The 19,840-nt window shown below is 43.2% G+C and overlaps 1 protein-coding gene across 3 annotated transcripts in view; it reads right to left on the bottom strand.

Annotated features, from left to right (window-relative positions):
* Nucleotides 1–388: 388 nt before the first annotated feature.
* Nucleotides 389–19,840, bottom strand: part of AFG2A (AFG2 AAA ATPase homolog A) — a 396,759-nt gene continuing 377,307 nt past the window's right edge. For 2 of the 3 annotated variants that reach the window (XM_045391842.3, XM_074040408.1), the window contains one exon: nt 393–494. In XM_045391842.3, the coding sequence (XP_045247777.2) occupies nt 474–494 (21 nt within the window). In that variant the 3' untranslated portion in view covers nt 393–473. Of the gene's footprint in view, nt 495–19,840 lie in introns of all 3 variants that reach the window. The other variant, XR_012435051.1, reaches the window with a different exon arrangement.

Genomic DNA, 19,840 nt, shown 5'->3' with positions numbered 1-19,840 from the left:
GGGCTTGCCTACGGACTAATGTGGTGGATTTCAGGATAAGATAAGCTCTTCTCTTTAGCTCCCCCATAACAAGTCACCTTGCAATTGGACTCAGCTCTGTCTCTGGGCATTTCCCCACCCTGCTTTATAAAATAGAAATTCTTGTAGAGGTTGTGTCCAGACAAGTACAATGGAGACTGACACACAGGGCTTGGAGAACTTCCCAGAGGTGGTTTAAGAGTGATTATATAACATGTTAAGTCTGTGTTCCTTTTTGAGGCATAACTGAACCTTTGCCAAAATAACTAATTGCCAGCCCTTTCCCACTGACCCAAATAAAAACATGGTAAATAAATTACAGTTTTGAAGCATACTCTAAAAAACAAACAAACAAAAAACTCCCACAAACCTGATACTCAGAGGACATCCCAGCTTTCTGTGTGGGACGCCACACGTTCACCGAAGGGCATGATACTGAATTATGTCTTTTTAAGTCATACCACCTGTTGCGGGAGCTGCGGGAAGAAAAGAAATGAATGTAGTGAAATAAAAGAAGCCAAAACAGCAACAAAAGAACGACTTCCTTTTTGCACATTGATTTTGGCCAGAGGAAGAAAAACAAGTAATTGTAACAAGCTGACGTGTTTCGGGGAAGCCATGAAAGTAGGCACCTGTCCACATGTCCAAAGGCCTAATGAGAAGTAGGCAGTAGACCTACAAGAAATTTAGTACCTTCCTTCCTTTCCTTCCCTTCCTACTCCGCGTATTTCTGTTTTTGTTTTGTTTTGTTTTGTCTTCATAAAACTCTGGATTTATAGGGAAGCTCAGGGTGGGCATGGGGCAGACGCATGGGTTCTGCCAGGTGCTGTTTCTCAGGGAACATGGGAGGCTGTTGGCTGTGGGGACTGGCGGGGCTGGAGCAGGCTCTGTGACGGTCAGAGGCTCTCCCCAACCCCGGCCAGCGACCTCCCTTGGGTACCTTGAAATCAGCCAGGGCGGGAGTATTTACGCCGCGGAGATGGCAGCACGGACACAGCCCTGCTTTGCGGGTGGGAGTGAAGAGAGCCACTCGCTAAACATTAACTAGCACCCCACGGAGCGGGAGTCCAGGCAAAATCCGAAGCGACTGGAAGGGCAGATTGTTAACTCATTCAGTGGCCTCCTCGCCCCACAGCTAACAAATTCTTGGGCGCCAGTCTGGACAGAAAGGGGAGGAGACAATCCTGCTGTGATGATACTTTAAGGATGATACAGGAAAATGACAGAATAGGCACCATGTCATAGGAAGAATACTTGGAAGACCTGGGCTCATTTTATTGAGGCATCCGTGCACAAATGCCTATGGAGCATTCAGGCTTTCCAGAAATATTCTTGGAATACTTTCTGTGTGTAAAGTGGGCATTCGATGGTGAGTAAAGTGGCACAAGGTCTACCTTCCTGAGTTTACATTCAGAGGAGGAGAATGGTAAAAACAATAACCAGATATATACTTTTTTGTGTTTTTTTAAATTAATTAATTAATTAATTTTTAAATTATTATTATTTTGAGACGGAGTTTAGCTCTTGTCACCAAGCTGGAGTGCAGTGGCGCAATCTCAGTTCCCTGCAACCTCCACCTCCCGGGTTCAAGCGATTGTCCTGCCTCAGCCTCCCGAATAGCTGGGATTACAGGCATGTACCATCACACCCAGCTAATTTTTTGTATTTTTAGTAGAGAGGGGTTTCGCCATGTTGAGCAGGCTGGTCTCGAACTCCTGACCTCAGGTGATCTGCCCACCTCGGCCTCCCAAAGTGCTGGGATTACAGGCGTGAGCCACTGCGCCCGGCCAGCATATATACTTTTAAAACAAAAGCTTAAAAATTTGGGGATGGAAATAAACAAGAGAATGATATAGAAAAGGCCGCAAGAGATAGGAAATGCTGTAGGAACACTTAAGAATTGTGGCCAAAAAGACTGTGATATGAACTGAGGCCAAAGCGTCAGTTCACTTGAGGGAGGAACTTTTTGTGTGTAACTCCCAGCCCTGCTACTTGCTGCCATGTGCCTGCCATGATGGGTTGTGTGGATGAACTTAGGTAGCACATGGCATTGGGGACGCCCAGCCACACAGATCTAGGAGATGCCATTCATGTCAGCATCACTGCAAATGCAGCGTGCACCCTGCGCAGGACACCTTGAGGCCCAGGACGACACAAAAAGGATGCTAGATAAACATTAGCTGCAATCAGTGACACTGTGTATGAAACTCCCCATCGTGGTGGGAACTTGTATTGAGAAAAGATGGCCACTTCTCAGGGTCATTGTAGCTGACAGCAAAGGTAGAGGCTTGAACGTGGTGTCCTTGAAGTGTCCATCCAGGATAATTTATAATTCTTTTATTTTATCACTGTTATTACCCATTCTACCATATTCCCTATTTCTAACTGGTTCTCCCTCCTTTCTTTCCTGTTAAAACCTTTTTGCCCTTGAGCAAAGCAAAGGCAAATTCTCACTTGTCTTCCCACTTAGTTGTATGTCAGTCAAGACCTGTTTGTTTCTGCTAGTAAGTTACTTCCTAGGGCTTGTGAGATAACGTGGACTTTGAGTGTGGCTCCTTTGATAGAGCAATAGCACCACCTACTAGAAATGTCATCTTGTAGAACAAAGAAATACACACACCCCGCTCTTCTGTAATCAGGCTCTGACAGAAGCTTTCAGGTGTGGTGCTTACAAGGTCAGACTCACTCACTCACTTCTCTCTGCTCAGTCACTACACTCCCAGTGAGTATTTCTTGAGCTCCCACTAGGTTCCTAGGTACTAGGGACACAGTAGCACCATCATGACCAAGACAGACAAGGTCTTTACCTTCATGGAGCTTAAATTTTCTAGATGGAGAAGAAAGAGACTAAACAATAAAAAGGCAAAATGATTTCAGATAAGGACCAATGTTTCAACAAACAAAATAAGATGAACAGTTATGGGTCACTGCTTTAGATAGAGTGGGCATAGAAGTTCAAGTTTGAAGAAGCAGCTAGGTCTAGTGCTAGGAGAGAAACAGAATAAGACTGTGATAGTAAAGGTACCAGAGAAATGGGATGAAGCAGATGGGGGAAACAGTTTCAATTCCATGGTGCAAATAAAATGGGTGCACACTCAGAGACGTTTTGAGAACTATTTGGTAAGCTCAGTAAATGGGCATGGTATAGAGCATCCTTGACATAAGTAACTCCATCTTAGAAAAAAAAAAACTTTATCTTGTACTTCATATGGCACTTTCTGCCAACAGGGACAAGATATTTTGCTTAACAAATAATGACTACATCCAACCAGATAAGGACACAAACAAGCACATTCTTCCACTATCAGTCCTCACCAGAGGACTCTGTGGCCATAAAAAGAGTAAGGCTTCAGCAGCTCAACACAACTGACGCAGTCCTGCTATCAGTTGCGATAAGCAACTGGCATCTGTTTTTGTAGGCATCTGCCTACAAAGGCTTTGCCCACATCAAAGACTCTTCCTTGCAAGACTGAGGGACTGCCCAGGCCAAGCCAGGAGAGTCTTTTTGTCTTCGTTGTTCTCCCTGGACTGGTTCATTAATTCTTTTTTCTCTCCCTTTTCTCTTGATATTAAATGTTACTTTGTGAGTTGTGGAATGTTTAACGTGTATATATTGACCATGTATACTATTATGTATGGTTTGCAGTATTGACTGACTTCTGGAGTGGCTTGAGCCTGTGTGCCTGCTATTCTGACTACTGAGTGAATGGGAAGTTCTGAGGAGAACTGCTTTCTTGGGAACTCCATGTAGCTCCTGGTTTTTGTGACTGAAACAGCGTCAGTAAAAGTCTGACCTTGTGGCAAGATACAAATGTATGTGGACCTCGCACAGCTCAGGAGAGGCATAACTCTGAAACATGGGTCAGAATTCCTGTCTTTCTGTTTCAAACTGCTCAACGGTGCTAAGCATATTGTTTTAGACATAATAGGAGCTTAGCAAATGAGTATTTGTGTATTTGCTGGCTTCAGTTGCCTTGAATTAACCCAAGAAGCAGAATAGACTGGGGGAAGAAAGTTATTTGTATAGAGAAGTTCATGAATGGCAAATCTGTAAGGGGCATTATGCTTACATTCCCCATCTCTCTGCATGCCTCTAACCAAAGACAGACCAGTCCAGACAGCCAAGCTGGACCAGAGAGTAGCCAGGACACATGGAGGGAAATAAGGTAGCCCAAATATATGGACATACTCTCTGAGAGAAACAGGGTATTTGCGATCAGCCATCTGCAGAAAGCACCCAGTTGGAGACTGGAAGCATCAAGTCTAGATGATCCAGATAATAGCCAAGTGTAACCCTGACAAGTAGATTGTGAAATCAGGCCTGGAACCTGGTCTGGAACCCTTCTGCCTTCCTTCCCAATAGGAGTAGTCTTCAAAATGCAGTGAAAGTGGATCTCACTCAGGAACACGATACAGTGCATCTTCAGGAGACAAGTATGTGTGGACCCACCAGGGTAGTTATTATTCTATTTGGCAAGTGTGTGGCTCTAGTGAACACCACTATCCAATGAAATTCTCTTGCTCAGATTTCTTACTCATAAAACAATCTTATGATGATAATTTCTGGCTTCCTATGCAGCTTTCCCATGAAGAGAGTGTACTGATTAGCCACTATGACCGTATGGCTGCCCATGACATGTCTATTCTTACTAGAGAACAATCATCACTTTCTAGTTTATACATCAACCTTGTGTGATGTTTCTTAATGGAAATCCGTTATTTTGAATCTGATCACCTGTGAAGGCATTAATCAAATCAAGTTTTTTTTCCTATCTTTTTTATTTTTACTTTTCGAGACAAGGTTTCACTCTGTCACCCAGACAGGAATGCAGTGGCGAGATCATTGCTCACTGCAGCCTCGAACTCCTGGGTTCAAGTCGATCCTCTCACTATAGCTTCCTGAGTAGCTGGGACTACAGGCACACACTACCACGCTGGGATAAATTTTTATTTCATTTTTGTAGAGATGAGGTCTCACTATGTTGCCGAGGCTGGTCTCAAACTCCTGGACTCAAGTGACCTGCTTCCCAAAGTGCTGGGATGAGTACAATCGAGGACCATATTTCAGTATTGTTTCTTTAAAAGACCATTCTGGGGTCAGCTGGCTTTATTCTACAACATTTTCAGTTTGGCTGTTTCTAATTTCACCACCTAAATTTGACTCATTGTAGTAACTGTCTTTTCTCAAGTACAACAGCCAGATGGTCTCTGCATAATGGGGCTTGAGGATAACAATCCAACCTGAGTTCTAGGTATCATCTACTTCAGAATGACAGTGTAAAAATTTAAACATAATAGAGATTACTTCCATCTCCAAGAAACCTGATTAAACAGTTCTGTTAAATTACTATGACTTCCTTGAGCCTTGAAGGTAGCTAGGATACCTTAGGACAGCAATTCCCGAAGCCTCTTCCAGGGACTACCAGTGTTATGCAACAAATGAACACAAATTATCTGGAAGTTCTTGGTGAGATGAAGTTAAACCTAGTTTAGTATTTGCTGTTGTTGTGGTTGGTTGGTTGGTTATTTTTTAAGCACAGGGCTCCTCCCAGGCTTATTTTAACCTTGATTACTGAGATCAGTTGACTATCCAAAAGTGAGATGTGTTATGAAGCTTATCTTAGTCTGTGTGTGTTGCTACAAAGGAATACCTGAGGCTGGGTAATTATAATGATAAAGAAAATAGGTTTCTTTGGTTCTCGGTTCTGCAGACTGTACGAGAAGCAGGATGTCACCATCTGCATCTGGGGAGGGGCCCAGGAAGTCTCCACTCATGGCAGAAGGGAAAGGGGAGCCCATGTATGCAAAGACCACATGGTGAGACAGCAGAAGCAAGAGAGAGCTGGGGGAGGTGTCAGGCTCTTGTGGGAACTAATGAAGCAAGAACCCACTCATTACCAGAGAAGGCCAAGCCATTCATGAGGGATCTGCCCCCGTGACCCAAACGCCTCTCATTAGACCCCATCTCCAAATTGGGGATCAAATTTCAACATAAGCTTCAGAGTGACAAATATCCAAACCATAGCAAAGCTTCTTCCCCAAATAATTCGACCAGAAATCCTTTTCATTGAGAAGCATTTCTCAGAACTTAGTTCCCAAGGTAGACTCTTTGTCAAACATGACTCTTTCATACTTTTCCGGAGTCTCCTGACATTCGAGTCTCATCTAAGGAGAGATGCGGTCCAGCTGGGGTTCAGTGAAGAATGCCAGTCTGCCATGAAAGGGGAGACTTCACACGAGGGAAGGAAAGAAGAGTTATGTGGGGCTTCGTAAGTCATAAGGGAGTAGGATCAGAAATCAATCTCATGGGAGGGAGAGAAAGGCAATTGCCTTGTTCACCGTTAGGCTCCTTGCAGAGCTGTACGGCACAGTGACACCACGCATATGGAACCCACTGGGAACTGTGCCCTGGAACCGTGCAGCACAGTCACCCTGCAGAATGGGCAAGAAGAGATCTGAGAGAAACATTTGAGAAGAAACGTTAATTTAAATTTCTAGCAAAAAACACATAAAAGACCTCTTTATCTTTTATTAATTACCAAATCAAATAATCCCTAACACAGAGAGGGGGTACCCCCACAACCCCCAACCCCTCTCCACCCCCCCGGGAGTTACTCCCATTGTGCGATCTGTCTGAGCTGCTTCTGTGCCTAACATGAGCTGAATGAAATAAAAAGCAGAACATTCTGTTTAAAAAGTTATTGTCTAAAATGTCATATCTCCCTTTTATTAGCAGAGTAGAGCTCATCGTGAAGTGTGTTTCAATTTCTATAAATACACAAAGAAAAGCAGGACACATTTCCCACAATAAGAAACTCCAGCATTTGGCCACATCAATCAAAAGAGCAACTAAAGAGGAAAATGTAAAGAAAAACAAAGAAAACCTCTGTAACCCCAAAAGGAAGTTTCCATGTGTACAATATAAGCTGAACAACTTTTGACCTTTTTTGAAATCCGATTAGTGAAACTTTGTAGAATATTTAAAAGCCAGCCTATATGCCCCCCTAAGTCTGTCCCACGCAAATGTTTTTGTCACTTTTTTAATACAAAAAGATAATCCTGGAGGAAAGTGCTGCTCAGCAATCTGCTCCTCCTGATTTTGAAACCATTAAAGTGCACACCAAGCTGTTCCCAGAGCCCGGACACCCCTTCGCTTGTTTATAGATCAATAATTTAGACACTTTCTCAGTTTCAGAGAAAAAGAATGATCTCAAGCTGAAGTTCTGCAGACCAGCTTTCTGTCTAGTTAATTTTTATTTATTTGTTTGCTTGCTAGCTAGAGAGTTATAAAAGTCTTGAAAAGGCTTGGCATGAAAACTGATGCAGCCAAAGGACACCAGCTCTGAGCTCTTGTTTCAAGGAATTCCTGCCTAGAATAGGCCTGTACCTGGTCCAGACAGCTGTACTCCCTTCGCCAGGCTGACTCCCGAATGCATGAACTGTCTTATAAAGTCCCAGTGGACATTTGCATCAGGGTGTCCTAATCACTAGCAGGGTGTGAAAATGTCACACATGCTCACTCACTCCAAAACCAAGGAGAAAAAATCCTACAAGAATAAAATTTAGGAGAACATAATCCAGTTCTGTCCTTCTCCTCTTAGAGGGAAATCCTCAGAGCCAGAGGTCAGTACAGTTGCCCAGACAAATAAATTTTCCCTTTACCTCTGGCTACACCAATCTTGGTTGCTTTTAATGTCATGCATGTCCTGGTACAGCCAGGACAGGGAAAGCTCTGCGGAGACAGGTGCGGTTTCTGGCCACTCTTGCTCTAGGAAGCGCTCAGCCCATCATGCAGGGAGACGCAGAGACCCTCTAGGAAAATACACTCGGCCCTGCCCCATCCCAGCCCCATACTGCACTAGGAGGGAAAAAGCATATTTTACCCAACACAACAGAGGACAGCTGAATTTGCTTATGACAAACACATATGTGCTACACAGCTATTTATTGAGTACTTGGAGTATGTGAGACTCAGTATTAAGTGTTGAGAGAACTCAGGAAAATTCAAACTATGGCTCTTGTCCTAGTAAATGAGCTACACAAATAAAACAAATACATGTAGAAATACTATATTTCCTTGATTCAGAGACAGCATTTAGAGAAAGACATATTATCAAGTAATAACTTTTTGGGAAAAGCTAACCCTCATCAAGTGTATGCATTGATTATGAGATGGAACCTCAGCAATTATGAGATAGAAAGTGACTTCTGAGATACTGGCACGTGAAGAGCAGGTGCAGCCGGGGAGTGGGGCCATGTGGCGATGGTGGTGATGCTCTTCCGGCAGCTGCCTGGCGCCCCTGCTCTTCACTAGGAATGGTGCTACCTGCTTCCTAAACGCGAAGGCATTTCATTTGCATAACAACCCTGGTGGTGTTGATACTGTGATTCTCATTTTTACAAATGAGGAAACTGAGAGACAGGGAGCAACTTTCCCAAGGTCAGAAAGCCCCTAAGTTAGGGAGCTGGCATACAAGCTCACGTGTGAGAAGCAAGAGCAGACGGTGGGTTGAAGTCAGGCTCTGGGGTCACAGCCCTGGCCTTCCGACCTGCAAGCCTTGTGGTTTTAGGCAAAGTCCATGATCTCTTTGTGCTTCAATTTTTATATCTGTAAAATGAGAACTGAGACTAGCCCTCACCTAGTAGGGCTGTTTTAAAGTTTAAATATGACAATGTCCTCCACAAGCTTAACTGGGTACCCTGTACGTTGAAAATGCACAGTAAATATAAGCTAGTGCTGTTTTTCTATTCTGATGCAGGAAAATGCTTAATCAATTTTAAATACTTAATAGGCCACATAGGTGGTAACGGTGATCAGGTTCAGAGGTTCAGATTTTACTAGGAGTCTTGTTCCTCTAAAAGTAAACCATGTTTACATAAATCCTTGCCCGTCTTCATGATGCTCTCGTCACCCAGAAGGCAGAGGAAACAACAAGGGAACTTCTATTCTTGACTTCATTCTGATGAAAAAGAACCTGATGGCTATTGTGTAACTTCCAGGAACCTAGAGAAAAACATGACTGTGTCGTTCTTCATTAAATTGAGGAAAGGAACCACCAGGCTGAGGTGACCTGAACCTGGACTTTGGAAAATAGGCTTCAGAAAGTTCAGAAATACGATAAATGTGCCCCCCTTGGCCAAGGATATGATTCACACGAAAGGGAAATTCTGAAAGAACAAGGGAACAAAACAAAAGAATGTTAGCTTGTACACTTAGAAATAATTCCTGTGAAAAAGAACAGATGACGGCTGCCGCATAAAAACCTCTCAAGTTGTTCAGATTTCAACAGGACACGTGGAAAAGGCAGAGGATGCATGCTCAGGGAGGTCGTGCCCTGTGCTTGGAAGGAGGCAGGAAGTGTAGACCAATGAGCCCTCGTTAAAGACAAGCCCTGTGTCACACTTTATAGACATCATTTCATTTTGTCCTTTACAACCTGAAAAGGTAGATGTTATGAGCTTTATGAGTTTCAGAGTAAGAAATTTGTACTGAGAGGCTGGGTGATTTGCTGGGAATCACACAAATCGTCGATGGTAGAGCTGGGATTGGAATCCAGAACAATGTGGATTTGAAGTCCACGTTCTTCTCCCTGGCTCTGTCGTCTTCCTCCTCAGCAGGATGACCTTCATCCTAAATGTCTGGAGTAGGGGGCCAGGAGTGCTTTGGTGCCACATAGAGATTCCAATTCCGCTTACTTGGGTAGGTGTCCTCTTCACAGCCTATCAACTAGCTAGGATGGGTTGGGCAGACCGGGAAGGCCAAAAGTCAAGGTCTCTATGCCTGGGGGTAGAGGGCACCCCTGTCCCAGTGCTGCAGGCTCAAAGCCGGGGCCCGGCCTTGGCTCCCTCCTGGCGTGCTTGTTCTCACCACCATGGTCCCTGCCCTGACTCTAGATATCTTCACCCAATGATTTCAGGCTATCCTGTGTCCTTTCATTAAGAAAATGTCCTATGTAATCCTGAGCCCATACTCAGTGGCATTTTGAAGATTGTCATGGAATGACTGTATGTGACACCGAGTAAACAAGTCAATGTATCCATCTTGATCAACGTCAGCGGACAGTTTCACACTCTAACTCTGGGAGTGACTACTCATCTTTGTGTGGGGACTAAGACTACTTCATACAACAAAATCAGTTCTACTTTACCAAGCCTTGCCCATCTGATAACTGTCTCTGTATTTACTTATTTATTTTTAGAGACAGGGTTTCACTCTGTTGCCAAGGCTGGATGCAGTGGTGCAATCATAGCTCACTGCAGACTTGAACTTCTGGACTCAAACAATCCTTGTGCCTCAACCTCTTGAGTATCTAGGACTATAGACACATGCCACCATGCCGGGCATATTTTTAAACTTCTTTTTTTAGAGATGAGGTCTCACTATGTTGTTCAGGCTGGTCTCCAACTCTTGGCTTCAAGCGATCCTCTCACCTTGCCTCCCAAAGCGCTAGGATTATAGGCGTGAGCCCCCATGCCTGGCTCGTCTCATCCTTTATTGAGATATCTGTTATCTGTCTTCCTTCAAGCCTCCCTAGCAATATCTTTTGTAATCTTTGAAAACTTCTGGTTGTTCTATTTCCTCCAGTCTAATTAAAGCAATGGTCTGGTTTCTGGCTACGATTGCTCAGAGAGGATCAGTAGTTATAAAGGCCAAACTATGTACTGTTGGGATAGTTTTCTGGGAATACTCACAGAGAAAGGCAAGGTTCAAATGCTGGGCATGCGAGTAAAGACAGAAATGTGTTATCTGAGATTTCATAATTCTCTCCCGTGAATCTCAAATTAGGTATGAAACCAGGAGATAAATCAGTATAAGGAAGGGATAGATGGAGAATAATACCATTAACTCAGGTTTAAACTTAGTCCCTTGGGAGGCCAAGGCAGGCGGATCACGAGGTGAGGAGTTCGAGCCCAATCTGACCAACATGGTGAAACCCCATTTCTACTAAAAATACAAAAATTAGCTGGGCGTGGTGGCAGGCGCCTGTAGTCCCAACTATTTGGGAGGCTGAGGCAGAAGAATAGCTTGAACCCGGGAGGCAGAGGTTGTGGTGAGCTGAGATCGTGCCACTGCACTCCAGTCTAGGCAACAGAGTAAGACTCTGTCTCAAAAAAAAAAAAATTAAACTTGGTCCAAAAATTCAGAAGTGAACCTCTAAAAAGAAGTCAAGGGGGCCAGACGCAGTGGCTCACGCCTGTAATCTCAGCACTTTGGGAGGCTGAGGCGGGTGGATCACGAGGTCAGGAGATTAAGACCAGCCTGGCTAACACGGTGAAACCCCATCTCTACTAAAAATAAAAAAAAAAAACTTAGCTTGGCGTGGTGGTGGGCGCCTGTAGTCCCAGCTACTCTGGAGGCTGAGGCAGGAGAATGGCATGAACCCGGGAGGCGGAGTTTGCAGTGAGCCAAGATTGTGATTGCGCCACTGCACTCCAACCTGGGTGACAGAGGGAGACTCTGTCTCAAAAAAAAAAAAAAAAAAAAGTCAGGGGTAGCTGCTGTAGAAGTCCAGCCAAGCAGACAGTGGCACAAGGAATCTGGAGCAGCTGGCATGGGGCCTCAGCCATGGAGAGAGTTCAGTTTAAGGATGGGAAAGCCAGTTATTGGGGAACTGGGGAAGGAGCAGGAATGAACGTTCCTTGGAAAAGAGGAAGAGACTCGGTTGTAGAAGAGAGCTAGGATACCAAGGCTGATGTGATGAAATTGATTTTAGCCACTAACCCATGTCCCATCTGTTCCTTCTACTTAAACACTGAGGCATGACTGAACTTAGAGGTGAGAGCCTCAGTTAGATGAGCCATAAAGCTTCATCAGAGCATCACAGGTCATTACATCACAAACCTACCCCAGGTCAGGCCAACATTTACTATATATCATGCACTGGGGGCAATGTTTGTGCTTTGTATTTTACCTTCATGTAAGCTATCTATTATTTTGTTTATGGTCAGTTTGTATTTTAAACATATCAGCCTGGTTGATGGTACTCTGTCACAGCAGCCCTAGTAAACTAATACAATCGTCAGTTTTGTTTTTAATTTGGTGTGTGTTAACTGGCTTAATTATGATCCTTAAATTGTCATCATTGGGTTGTGGATGTCCAGCTTATAGTCAGTTATTTATTTATTTTTAGTAATATAATAAACATCTGCAAGCCCATCTCCTAAATAAAAGTCGGTCTGGAAAATAAGTCAGAGCTAATGACATGTTCCCCCAGCAACCTCACCCCATCCTCCCCAGCACCATCCTGGTTTTCCTCGCTTTTCTGTCGATGTAGATTATTGTAGTCCTAAACTACATGTATTTTAAAACATTTTAGCTACTTTACACTATATATAAGGTATCATGTGGTGTATGTTTTGCAACTTTCATTTCTATCGCATTGCAAAGATTCACCCATCTGCATGTAGCTGTAGTTCATTCGCTATGCTACTTTGCTGTTTCGAAATAAAATTGTCATGACTGCTTTTTAGAAATATACTCACATTCTCGTTCTTATCCCATTGTTTCTACTATTTTAGTATAAAGACCTGGCGAAGACCCTGTTTCGGGAAGGAGGAGTCTCTCTGGTCCATGTGCCGTAGGGACATTTGGGGCTCACAGCTGCAGGGGTGTTCCGGCCTCATTGTGACTCTCAGAGCTTCACCCACAACAGCTACGAGGACTTACTTCTTAAAATGAAGCATTTCCCTTTGGTCACCAACCAAGAGGATAGAACAGTAAGGTGACTCATGTTGCTCTGATTTCAAAGGGTGAGTAAAGGGAAACGTTAATATGAGTCAGAATTTACCCAATGGTTTTGAGTAAATAACCCCAAAATAGTCTTTTTCTCCTGGGGTTGCTGAAGGAGAGCAGCGTGGCCATACTTTCCTAAAGGAAGCAGTGCGGCTTGGGAGGTGCAGGACAGCCCTGGCGGGCTGACAACCTGGTAGATGCAAGTCACCCACCTCCTACTTTGTGACCTTGGGCCAGTCACTGAATGCAATGGCGCAGAAAGATACCCCAGTTCTAATTCTAGGGTCAGAGACTACACTGCCTGCCTTCTGTGTTCACATAGAGCCATTTCTAGTTCTTAAAATGTCAAAACTGGGACTGTGTTTTTCCTCATTACAGTAAACATTTTTGAAACAGGTATTGGTGGCTGTATAGTACCCGTGTTTGGCCATGATGTTGGATCCTCAAACCCAGGGCTGTGTGGCCAGCCCCAGGCCAAAGCTCCCTCACAGTCACCTCGCAGGCTCTGGAGAGGGACCTGCTGGGGCCAGTGGAAGGCAGCTTAGGCTCCACATCCTCTCTGTCTTCTGGCTTCTCTGTGAAGCACAGGTTATTGTTTGTACCCTTTGATGCTTTTCTAAAGGCTATGTAAGGAGCATTTTCAAAGGTAGAAAATGGAGAGAGCTGGAGATGCTGTGGGAGGGAAGATTGGAGAAAGAAAGTCTAACCAGTGCAAACATTAAAATCAAATGACCCTTGTGCCATAAATTAGGGGGTTGGGGAAATGGCTTATTATGCAGCTGAGGTGTTTGAAATGTAGAGTTTGCTGGTTGGCAGATTAATCCCATTTATGCTGCGGAAAGTATTCCATGACATTAAAGGATTTATCTATTTGCTAATCTGCTTCAGACTCCACAGACCTTGTTATAAAATAAGGGGGTTGGGGAGAGGAAAGGGCTAGAAAGAAAGGGGTTAGGAAAAGGAAGATCAGGGATTTCGCTCCCATTTATGCTATAAGTTTTGTTAACTAAATGCCTAAAGGGGATTTCAAAAACACGGTAGAATCCACTCCTTAAATGCAACATACATTACTTATAATATGGACAAAGTAGAGTTTTTTATTTGTTTTGTTTTTGTTTTGTTTTTAACAATGTTAATGTGATCATTCTCTGTAAATGCATAAGCAAGAATATATTTTTTCTGCTACTTTAAACCTAGGATATAAAGTACTTTTTAGAGAGAAAAGCAAATGAAAAATGTGTGTAGGATTCTAACAAGCTTTAATCTTCATTACTAGATTTATTGGGAGCAACCATCAACAATTATTTTAATTTGGAACAGTTCCCTTTTTTCCCCATTTTTAAAACCCCTTCCCCCAAAATGCAAACAAACATTCGCCTTTACTGTTGCCTTTTCCTCCTGGATGGACTACACAGTGCAATAGCCAAACATCCTCTTAATCTCTTTTTCAAAGACTCTAACCTTCTTTTGCGTAAAGCAGTCATTTTGTTTTGTTCCACAGCACCTTGACAATGCCGAGAAAACATAATCCTTTACTTACAATAGAATCTCAGATTTGCTGTTCCATTACCGGGTAGCCTAAGCATTTGTATTAAAAGATGGTTCAGCTTTTTTTTCAAGGAGGCATTTCCTTCCTTACCTTCCTCACAGAAAGTTCTGCTTTATTTTTAGTAATATCCTGGCTTCTGGTATTGTATTTGTGCACATAATCCCTTCACAATAATGCTTAGCACTCTGGTGGCACCTTCCCTCCATGGAACTCAAAGGCCTTTACAAACATTAATTAATTCTCACAGCACCCCCACAAGATGGGTGAGTATTCCCTTCCAATTGGTGTATTATTATCCCCATTTTGTGATTTTGCCAAAATTCCTTTGCCTTCTTCCCCAGTGTGCTTTTTAATAGAATTCATCTTTAGTCCACTTGGGCTGGCCAGTTAAGACCATGGTAAAGAAACGAACTAGCAATAAAAAGGAAACGAAAAAGAAGAACGTGAACTGTGATACAGGCAACCTCGGAGATATTGCGGGTTTAATTCTGGATCAGAGCAATAAAGCAGGCATTGTGATAGAGTCACATGAATGTTTTTGGTTTGCCAGTGCACATATAAGCTACATTTATATTATACTGTAGTCTATTAAGTGTATAGCATATACCTAAAAAAAGTATGTCTTTTTTTTTTTTTTGAGACACAGTCTTACTCTGTTGATCAGGCTAGAGTGCAATGGTGCCATCTCGGCTCACTGCAACCTCTGCCTCCCAGGTTCAATTCTCCTGCTTCAGCCTCCCGAGTAGCTGGGATTACAGGCATGTGGCACCACGTGCAGCTAATTTTTGTATTTTCAGTAGAGACGGAGTTTTGCCATGTTAGCCAGGCTGGTCTTGAACTTCTGACCTCAGGTGATCTGCCCGCCTTGGCCTCCCAAAGTTCTGGGATTACACTTGTGAGCCACCACTGCCGGCCAAAAAGTACATGTCTTAATTTAAAAATATTTTATTGCTAAAAAATGCTAATGACCATCTGAGCCTTCAGTGAGTTGTGATCTTTTTGCTGGTGGAGGGTCTTGCCTCCACGTTGATGAGGGCTGACTGATCAGAATAGTGGTTGCTGAAGGTTGGGGTGGCTGTGGCTATTTCTTAAAATAAGACAAAAATGATGTTTGCCACATAGATTGACTCATCCTTTTGCTAAAGATTTCTCTGTAGGATGAGATACTATTGGATAACATTTTACCCACAGTAGAACTTCTTTCAGAATTGGAGACAATCCTCTCAAAACCTGCTCCTGCTTTATCAACTAAGTTTATGGAATATTCTAAATCTTCTGTTGTCATTTCAACAATGTTCGCAGCATCTCCACCAGGAGTAGCTTCCATCTCAGGGAACTGCTTTCTTTGCTCATCCATAAGAAGCAACTCCTAATCTGTTAGAGTTTTATCCTGAGATTGTAGCAATTCAGTTCCATCTTCAGACTCTACTTCTTATTCTAGTTGTCTCCTATTTCCACCTCATTTGCAGTTACTTCTTCCATTGAAGCCCTGAACCTCTCAAAGTCATCTAGGAGGGCTCAAATTACTTCTCCCAAACTCCTGTTAATGTTGCTATTTTGACCTTCTTCCCTGAATCAGGAATGTTCTTAGTGGCATCAAAAATTACGAATCTTTTCTAGAAGGTGTTTTCAATTTACTTTGCCCAGATCCATCAGGGGAATCACTGTCTGTGGCAGTGATATTTACAAAATACATTTTATAAATCATAAAACTTGAAAGTCTAAATTACTCTTTGATCCATGGGCTGCAGAGTGGGTGTTCTATTAGCAGGCATAAAAACATTAGGGGATCTGGCAAGATGGCTGAATAGGAACAGCTCCAGTCGGCAGGTCCCAGTGAGACCAATGGAGAAGGTGGGTGATTTCTGTATTTCCAACTGAGGTACCCGGCTCATTTGGGACTGGTTAGACAGTGGGTGCAGCCCACAGAGGGTGAGCAGAAGCAGGGTGGTGTGTCGCCTCACCCAGGAAGTACAAGGGGTCAAGGGAAGCCATGAGGGACTGTGCTGTGAGGGACGCTGCTATCTGGCCCAGATACTACGTTTTTCCTATGGTTTTTGCAACCCTTAGACCAGGAGATTCCCTCAGGTGCCTACACCACCAGAGCCCTGAGTTTCAAGCACAAAACTGGGTGGCTGTTTGAGCAGACACTGAGCTAGCTGCAGGAGTTTTTCTTTTGTATCCCAGTGGCATCTGGAACCCCAGTGAGACAGAACCTTTCACTCCCCTGTAAAGGGGGCTGAAGCCAGGGAGCCAAGCAGTCTTGCTCAGTGGGTCCCACCCCCACAGAGCCCAGCAAGCTAAAATCCACTGGCTTGAAATTCTCACTGCCAGCACAGCAGTCTGAAGTCAACCTGGGATGCTCGAGCTTGGTGGAGGGAGGGGCTTCCACCATTACTGAGGTTTGAGTAGGCGGTTTTCCCCTCACAGTGTAAACAAAGCTGCTAGGAAGTTTGGACTGGGCAGAACGCACCGCAGCTTGGCAAAGCTGCTGTAGCCAAACTGCCTCTCTAGATTCCTCCTCTATGGGCAGGACCTCTCTGAAATAAAGGCAGCAGCCCCAGTCAGGGGCTTATAGATAAAACTCCCATGTCCCTGGGACAGAGCACCTGGGGGAAGGGGTGGCTGTGGGCGCAGCATCAGCAGACTTAAACATTCCTGCCTGCCGGCTCTGAAGAGAGCAGTGGATCTCCCAGCACAGCACTTGAGCTCTGCTAAGGGACAGACTGCCTCCTCAAGTGGGTCGCTGACCCCTGTGCCTCTTGACTGGGAGACACCACCCAGCAGGGGTCAACAGACACATCATAGAAGAGAGCTCTGGCTGGTATCTAGTGGGTGCCCCTCTGGGACAAAGCTTCCAGAGAAGGAACAGGGAGCAGTCTTTGCTGTTCTGCAGCATCCGCTGGTGATACCTAGGCAAACAGGGTTGGGAGTGGACCTCCAGCAAATTCCAGCAGACCTGCAGGAGAGTTAGATCAGCAGCAGACTGTTAGAAGAAAAACTAACAAACAGAAAGCAATAACATCAACATTAACAAAAAAGGATGCTCATGCAAAAACCCCATCGAAAAGTCATCAGCATCAAAGATCAAAGGTAGATAAATCCACAAAGATGAGGAAAAACCAGCACAAAAGTGCTGAAAATTCCAAAATGCTTCTTCTCTTTCAAAGGATCACAACTCTTTGCCAGCAAGGGAACAAACTGGAAGAAGAATGAGTTTGACGAATTCACAGAAGGAGGCTTCAGAAGGTGGATAATAACAAACTCCTCTGAGCTAAAGGATCATGTTCTAACCTAATGCAAGGAAACTAGGAACCTTGATGAAAGGTTAAAGGAATTTCTAATTAGCATAACCAGTTTAGAGAAGAACATAAATGATCTGATGGAGGTGGAAAACACAGCACAAGAACTTCATGAAGCATACACAAGTACAATAGCTGAATCAATCAAGCCAAAGAAAGGATATCAGAGATAGAAGATAAACTTAATGAAATAAAGTGAGAAGACAAGATTAGAGAAAAAGAAAGAAAGGGAATGAACAAAGCCTCCAAGAAATATGGGACTATGTGAAAAGACCAAACCTATCATTGGTTGTTGTACCTGAAAGTGATGGTGAGAATGGAACCAAGTTGGAAAACACTTCAGGATATTATCCAGGAGAACTTCTCCACCCTAGCAAGACAGGCCAACCTTCAAATTCAGGAAATACAGAGAACACCACAAAGATGCTCCCCGAGAAGAACCAACCCCAAGTCACATAATTGTCAGATTCACCAAGGTTGAAACAAAGGAAAAATGTTAAGGGCAGCCAGAGAGAAAGGCCAGGTTACCTACAAAGGGAAACCCATCAGACTAGCAGCAAATCTCTCTGCAGAAATCTTACAAGCCAGAAGAGAGTGAGGGCCCATATTCAACATTTTTAAAGAAAATAATTTTCAACTCAGAATTTCATATCCAGCCAAACTAAGCTTCATAGGTGAAGGAGAAATAAAATCCTTTACAGACAAGCAAATGCTGAGGGATTTGTCACCACCAGGCCTGCCTTACAAAAGCTCCTGAAGGAAGCACTAAATATGGAAAGGAAAAACCAGTGCCAGCCACTGCAAAAACATACCAAAATATAAAGACCAATGACACTATGAAGAAAATACATCAACTAATGTGCAAAATAACTAGCTAGCATCATGATGACAGGATCAAATTCAAACATAACAATAGTAACCTTAAATGTAAATGGGCTAAATGACTCAATTAAAATAACAGACTGGCAAATTGGATAAAGAGTCAAGACCCATCGGTGTGTTGTATTCAGGAGACTCATCTCATGTGCAAAGACACACATAGGCTCAAAATAAAGGGATGGAGGAATATTTACCAAGCAAATGGAAAAAAAAAAAGCAGGGGTTGCTGTCCTAGTCTCTAATAAAACAGACTTTAAATCAACAAAGATCAAAAAAGACAAAGAAGGGCATTACATAATGGTAAAGGGATCAATGCAACAAGAAGAGCTAACTGTCCTAAATATACATGCACCCAACACAGGAGCACCCAGATTCATAAAGCAAGTTCTTGGAGACCTACAAAGAGACTTAGACTCCCACACAATAATAGTGGGAGATTTTAACACCCCACTGTCAATATTAGACAGATCAACGAGACAGAAAATTAACAATGATATTCAGGACTTGAACTCAGCTCTGGACCAAGTGGACCTAATAGACATCTACAGAACTCTCCACCCCAAATCAACAGAATATACATTCTTCTCAGCACCACATTGCACTTACTGTAAAATTGACCACATAATTGGAAGTAAAACACTCCTCAGCAAATGCAAAAGAATGGAAATCATGACAAACAGTCTCTCAGACCACAGTGCAATCAAATTAGAACTCAGGATTAAGAAACTCACTCAAAACCGCACAACTACATGGAAACTGAACAACCTGCTCCTGAATGACTACTGGGTAAAGAATGAAATTAAGGCAGAAATAAATAAGTTCTTTGAAACCAATGAGAATAAAGACACAGTGTACCAGAATCTCTGGGGCACAGCTAAAGCAGTGTTTAGAGGGAAATTTATAGCACTAAATGCCCACATGAGAAAGCAGGAAGCATCTAAAATTGACACCCTAACACCACAATTAAAAGAACTAGAGAAGCAAGAGCAAACAAATCCAAAAGCTAGCAGAAGACAAGAAATAATTAAGTTTGGAGCAGAACTGAACAAGATAGAGACACAAAAAACCCTTCAAAAAATCAATAAATCCAGGAGCTGGTGTTTTGAAAAGATTAACAAAACAGATAGACTGCTAGCCAGACTAATAAAGAAGGGAAAAGAGAAGAATCAAATGGACACAATAAAAAATGATAAAGGAGATATCACCACTGATCCCACAGAAATACAAACTACCATCAGAGAATACTATAAACACTTCTACACTAATAAACTAGAAAATTTAGAATAAATGGATAAGTTCCTGGACATATACACCCTCCAAAGACTAAACCAGGAAGAAGTCAAATCCCTGAATAGACCA

The sequence above is a fragment of the Macaca fascicularis genome, chromosome 5 (genome assembly GCF_037993035.2).
Source record: "Macaca fascicularis isolate 582-1 chromosome 5, T2T-MFA8v1.1".
NCBI lineage: Eukaryota > Metazoa > Chordata > Mammalia > Primates > Cercopithecidae > Macaca > Macaca fascicularis.
The sequence above is the reverse complement of the archived record's forward strand: the minus strand, read 5'-3'. Positions and strand labels throughout refer to the sequence as shown.